This window comes from Gekko japonicus, unplaced genomic scaffold (assembly GCF_001447785.1).
Source record: "Gekko japonicus isolate JY-2015 unplaced genomic scaffold, Gekko_japonicus_V1.1 scaffold5492, whole genome shotgun sequence".
NCBI lineage: Eukaryota > Metazoa > Chordata > Lepidosauria > Squamata > Gekkonidae > Gekko > Gekko japonicus.
This window is the reverse complement of record NW_015170431.1, coordinates 33,671-40,127: the sequence shown is the minus strand read 5'-3', so window position 1 is coordinate 40,127 and position 6,457 is coordinate 33,671. Positions and strand designations below refer to the sequence as shown.

General features: G+C 49.6%; 1 protein-coding gene across 1 annotated transcript in view; it reads left to right on the top strand.

Annotated features, from left to right (window-relative positions):
* LOC107116405 (C-type mannose receptor 2-like) overlaps window positions 1-6,457 on the top strand; it is a gene marked incomplete at its 5' end in the record, with an annotated part of 44,025 nt that overhangs the window by 5,895 nt on the left and 31,673 nt on the right. Inside the window, 2 exon segments of the mRNA XM_015418302.1 lie at window positions 1,574-1,687; window positions 4,066-4,209. Of these exon segments, the coding sequence (XP_015273788.1) occupies window positions 1,574-1,687; window positions 4,066-4,209 (258 nt within the window).

Below are 6,457 nucleotides of genomic sequence, written 5' to 3'. Positions count from 1 at the left end.
CCCCCCCCCAAGCACCAAGAAGACAGAGCATCACTTGCCCCAGAGCCCCTATCTATACCTTGTTGCTAATAGCCACTGATGGACCTCTGCTCTATAGGCTTATTTAATTCCCTTTTGAAGCCGTCGATGCTTGTAGCCGCCACCACTTCCTGTGGCAGTGAATTCCATGTGTTAACCACTCTTTGGGTGAAGAAGTACTTCCTTTTATCCATTCTAACCCGACCGCTCAGCAGGTGCCCTCAGGAGGTCCAGCAGTGGGGCCAGGACATTAGAAGCCCTCCTACTGTTGACCCCCCCCCAAGCACCAAGAAGACAGAGCATCACTTGCCCCAGAGCCCCTATCTAGACCTTGTGGCTAATAGCCACAGATGGACCTCTGCTCCATGTGCTTATCTTTTGATAAGCTGTCCATGCTTTTAGCCCTGAAATCACTTGAGAAATCTACCAGGAGATCCCCTCTTTTCCTTTTTGTAATGCTGCAGAAGTGTAGGATTTTCATAACTATTGCAAAAGGAAGGGAGGGGTTGCAGGTCTCGGCATTGGCTTCTCTGATGTTCTTATATGGAGCATCGGGCACCATTGAGTGATGGCAGGGGAGAGTCCTGGAGGAGACTTGGGCCAGGTGGGTGGACAGCCAGGCTGCTGCTTTTTGGGCAACATTATGGCCATAAGATGTTGGCTCTGATACTATGGCATTCTGCCATTCTTTGGCTGTGGTCACACTGGAGGCTTGGCATGGTCTAGCCACACCTCTGTTTGTGATGGTTTATATTGTTGTGGGAAGTTTTGATCAGACATCGTGAACTGGCTTCACCACACACTGGCCTCATAGTCAATCATTCAGGTTGCTGCGGCATCCTTTTTTCTTTTTTGGTCTTTCACCCGTGTGCATTTATGGGATCCCATTTATAAATGTGTGTATCCAAAGCTACAGCTCCTTTTTGACAGCTCCACTGTCCCTCTGCCATGTTTTCTAGCCCCTCTCAGTTGCCTCCCTTTGCCTTGGAATACATGAGGGGGGGATGCAAATTTATGTGAGAGTAGTCCCAGTGACTTCAGTACATTTACCCTTGTGTCAATCATGGGATGCTCTCAAACAGAAACTCTGATGCAGAAACAGGAGAGAGGGGTTTTTTGGGGTGGGGGAATTGTTGCTCAAAAACAACTCCCCTGGGGACTCCCGATCCGGAATGACTACTTGGCCAGAGAGATTGACGACGCCAGGGGCGATGATGCACTTATGCACACATCGCTACCTTATCCAAAAGAAAAAAGGAGGCGGAAACAGAAGGGAAGGTTCAGACTTCCCGAACAGCTTGACTTTGCAAGAGGGGAGTTCAGACATCTGGAAACGCGGGATGAATTCCCGGACATCCTAAGCACCGGACTTTCTCTGGTGGCTGTTTACTCCACATCCAGCTCATCGTGCGATGGGGTGAGTATGACTGGCGGATGGGCACCAGATGTGGATGTGTGATGTGGGCACCAGATGTGGCCCATTTAATCCGTAAGGGAACGGCAACTATATTGGGCCAAACTGCCCATCTAACCACAGCCTCCCTCTCTTTGCCAGGACTGCTGACGGGTTATAGTTCCACCCTCTGGATTGGACTTAATGATCTGGACCTGAACGGGGGCTGGCAGTGGTCAGACAACGCACCCTTGAAGTTCCTCAACTGGGAGAATGGTAAGTCAGGAAGGGGGTGTGTGTCAAAGAATATCAGCAAGACACAGGGCTATTTGTGGGCAGGAACGCACAGGAACAGAGTTCCGGCTGGCTTCAGAGCTGGCCACGCCCACTACAGCCAAAACCTCTGCATGCATGGCTATAGAGGGAAGGCCTGGAGAGTGACCCCACTGGCGACTCCAAGGCGGGCAGGCCGGGATGTGTGTGGAAGGATCAGGGAGGCTTTTAAATGCCTCCCTGTGTCTTCCCCGGCCTGTCCAAGGGCCGGCTTGCCCGGGCGCCCCATGGCTGCCTTCCCTTCCCTTCCCTTCAAGGGGGGGCTTGCCCAGGCTCCCCGCAACTGCGGGGCACCCAGGCAAGCCAAGGGAAGGCATGGGGTGTAGCCTAATATGCTAATGCATTTCTGCTGTTGGGTGTGGCCTATTATGCTAATGAGCTCCTGTTGGGCTTCTTTTTTACAAAAAAAGCCCTGGCAAGACATGTCATCAGTGAAGATGGAATGCATTGTCATCAATGGGATCCCAGTTCTTTAACTGTCTCTGGATTGAACCAGGAATTCTACAATTCAAAAAAGTTTGCCTTTATGGTAAAGACCAATGGGATATTAAAAAGTGGCCTTGCAGCGAGGCTGTACGGTGTCCACGATGGATGCACGTGCCCCCAACCCAAATGGATCACTGGTATTGCCCTCAGCCTGGCCTTTCCCACCAAGCTCTACAATTTTGAGTGGTTTATTACCAAAACACCCCCACAGTTGTCATGACTGAGCAGGAATTTGAATTCAGGTCCCCAGTATGTAAACCCAGTTCTTTGGCAGTGTGATAGAAATCCCCCCTGCCCTTTTCAAAACCAACAACAGAAGCTGGAAAGCCCGTCTTGTGAGAATGCGGCTTCACTATCTCACAACAAATAGTAAATCATTTATTTTTTTGCTTAACATATTTATGTTCCTTGGGGTCCTGAAGGCAACTTATAGTATAGTGTAAAACAACAACTTTTTGTTTTAAAATAGCCAAGATTCCCTGTAGAGAAGAGCAGGAGACATGCGTCGCCAGGGTTGTGGGCAAGCCACCGTGGCAGAAATGGTCCTTTCCTTGGCAGCCACCGGATCCGGCCTTCTTATGGAGAACTTAAGTCAGGGAGTTTGAGAAGGAACAGGAGGATCTTTCAGATACTTGGATCCAGGGCTGGCCCAGCTTATTTTGCACCCTAGGCGAGGATCCCTTCTGGCGCCCCCCCCCCGTGTGCCCACCAATTTTCAAAAATACATGCATTTTAGGAAGAATGAAAAACACAAATAATCAAGAAACATTCAGAGTACGAGGCCGGTTGCATTTTGGCGCCCCTAAGGGCCGGCCCGCTTTAGGCGACCGCCTAGTTCGCCTAGTGAGTGAGCCGGCCCTGCGATCCCAAGTTCCTTCAAGTTTTGTAGGCCAAAACTAGCACTTTGAAATTTGTCCAGAAATAAATGGGTAGCTAGAGAAGCTGGTGAGATGTGTTCAGTTAGTATCTGTAGACAGCATTGTACTGTGTACCAGCTGAGATTTCAAAGAGCGAACATGAGCAGCTCTGTTTAAAACACAGTTACCCATTTTGAAGGTTCATCAGTGAATGGACCAGAAGAGCTGTAGCTGGCATGCCACCTAAAGTGTGCCAAAGGAACTGTGTGCCATGGCTGGCACTTGGATTCCATCTGCAAGGTTGATTCTTATAGTATCCCTAAGCCATGCCACTGAGCCTTAAATTGAGTGTAACACCAGCCAGAAGAAGATGTAGCATCTATTCTTAATTGGTACATCACCAGCCAACTATACCAAAGCCTTTGGTTTGAGCTTCAGATTATTGGCTCCCATCCGAGCTGCAGAACCTGTTCAGACTGTCAAACTCAACTAAGCTGGAAGAAAAGGAGAAGTCGCGTTGTGAGCCGTCAGCAGGTTGACGACACCACGCTCCTTGTCTCCGAGTGACCTCCCAAGCATGGAGGCATGCAATAGCGCTGGAGGCAGGCTATAGAATCCCATAAATGCTCACCACCGCCCAGAGCTAGAACTGAAGCCGCGCAGAGCTCAGTGCTCCTGATTCCCATCTCAGACAGCTAGAGTAGAAGGACACCCTTCTGAAGGCTGCTGAGAAATCCAGAAGCATGGCCAGGGTTTCCCTCACCCTTTTGCCCTCCTGGTGAAAGCGGCCTTAGAGAACGACCAGGGCAGTTTCAGTCTCCAAATCGCATTGGAAGCTGCCCTGAAGTGGGCCTAGGCAATCCTGAAACATGCCTTGCCTCTGGCCCAGTGCTGTGCCAGTCTTAATCTGTGGCTTCCCGCTGAAGTCGTAGAGGTGGGTGATCTCCCCCCTGGTGCCAACCCTCCTTCTCTGTGTAGGTCAGCCAGACAACCCCCATGAGGAGAACTGTGGAGTGATCCGGACTGAATCGTCAGGGGGATGGCAAAACCGGGACTGCAGCATTGCCTTGCCTTATATCTGCAAGAAAAAACCAAATGCCACCTCTAATACCTACCTGACAGGTGCGTAGTTTAGTTTGTCTATTTGTTGTGGTTCAGTCGCACAGTCGAGTCCGACTCTTCACGACCCCATGGGCCAGATCACGCCAGGCCTTCCGGTCTTCCACCGTCCTCTGAAGTTTGCTCAATTTCATGTTCGTTGCATCGATGACACTGTCTAAGCACCTCATCCTTTGCCGTCCCCGTCTTCTTTGACCTTCAGTTTTGTCTATAAGTTTGTCTATAAGAGGGTGAAAATTACTGTCACGTTGCCGGCCTTCTTGCAACCCCACATGGCCACTGGCTGAACTGGTGTGGGATCATTGAATATCCATGTCCAGATCAGAATGTTGCAAGGAATGCAGTTTCTGTGGTTCAGTTATCTAGCCAGGTCAGGAGACGGAGGCCTGGCAAGCTGGGCGGGGCGCGTGGGCTCAGGGCAAGGTGGCTAAAGGGGGCAGGGGGGCTTATGATGTAAGCTGCACACTCATCCTTATAGACTAACTTACAAATAAAACTGATGTAATTAACTTAAGTAATTATTTATTAGTCTGCACTTTATATCTTCTACTGAGATAGTAAGGAAGAGAGTTTGCTTAACTAATGTGGGGGGAAAGGTACTAAACGTTTATTTATAGTCCACCTTTCTCATTCATTCATTGATTCTTTCATTCATTTTTCCTTTTTTATTATAATAAACAATTATACAACTTTGTTCTAGGACTGGCAACAGAGAGGCAACGTTCTTGTGGGGGAGGAAATGAAATAAATAAACTAATAAAAAACAAAGAATTTGGAGAACCTGGGGTGCACATGTGGTTATAACGTTCTCACAATATTCAGTTGTTGGCCTGCAGGAAGGGGGGGGAGCTGCTGATGGGGGGCCAGTGCTGGGAGCCTGCAGGCAGGGAAACCCGCCGGGTGGAGGAAGCCCTCTTGCCGCTGCACTATATCCGAAGCGGCGGGAGCAGCAGCAAAGCCACCCTAGCCGGCCCCCCTGTGGAAACCACCTGCTTGACTAGGCTGTTGCTGTTTCTGTAAAGTACTGTGAGATTGCACGACACGTAGTGATAGTTAGCTAGGCTAACGTTTACAGACATATGGAAACAGCCCTGACCTGGATAGCCCAGGCAAGCCCCATCTTGTCAGATCTTGGAAGCGAAGCAGGTCCGACCCTGGCAAGTATTTGGATGGGAGACCTCCAGAGAATTCCGGGGCCAGGAGGCAGAGGCAGGCTATCAAGCCACATCTCTGGACGTCCTCCATGGCCCAGTAGGAGTCGCCAGAGGTCGCCATGACTTCCAGGCATGGGCAAACACACACGCATGCATACACACAAATGCAAAAAAACAAAAAAAAGAGAGAGGAATTCATTGGAAAGAGTAAAATATTGTTATGCCTTGCTGCAATTCTGATCGGAAGCAGACCACGTCTGGAGGAACAGCATATATATTTTCTAAATAAATCAGTAATTCACAGTTCTACAGAACAACAATGGTTGTGGGCAGTGTTCCCTCTAAGCTGAGTGAGTGTGAGCTAGCTCACAGTTTTTTAGCCTCCAACTTACACATTTTTGTCCCAGCTCAGGAAGGAGGGCTCCAGAGCAAACTAATTTATGCAGCAGCCAAATCGCTCGCTCACAACATTAATGCCAGTAGCTCACGAAGTAGAATCTTTGCTCACAAGACTCCACAGCTTAGAGGGTGCATTGGTTGTGGGGCTGACCAGCTGACTCTCTCGTGCTCCCGGCCTCCTTTTGGGGAGGTGAGGCCAGGACGGGGCTGGGGGCAGGGCCCCCTTTACAGGGCCAAAGCTGCCCCTGCCAGGAGGGCAAACCAGAGAGGGGGAGGAAGGAGAGGGAATTTTGACCGATTTCGCACAAGAGCTGCGCCGCGGTCGCGCCTCCCTTTGCCCCGCATCTATTGGTCAATTTCCCACTCGAAGCCGTGTGGCCGCATTTTAACCCACAGCTTCGCCCGATTTTCCCCGCGGTTTCGTGATCCTCAAAAAACAGGATCACGAACCCCGAACATGAAGGAAGGAGGAAAGTCATTGTAAAGCAGTCCCTCATATCCTGATGTCAGGGAGGCAGTGGGGTCAGGAAATCATAGTCGACGGTGTCGAATGTTACCATTATTTATTTATTTATTTATTTATTTATTTATTTATTTATTTATTTATATTTAAATTTATACACCGCCCTACCCCGAAGGCTCAGGGCGGCTTACAGGGCACAAGTGCCAGGTTAAAACAATATCATATGATTTAAAAA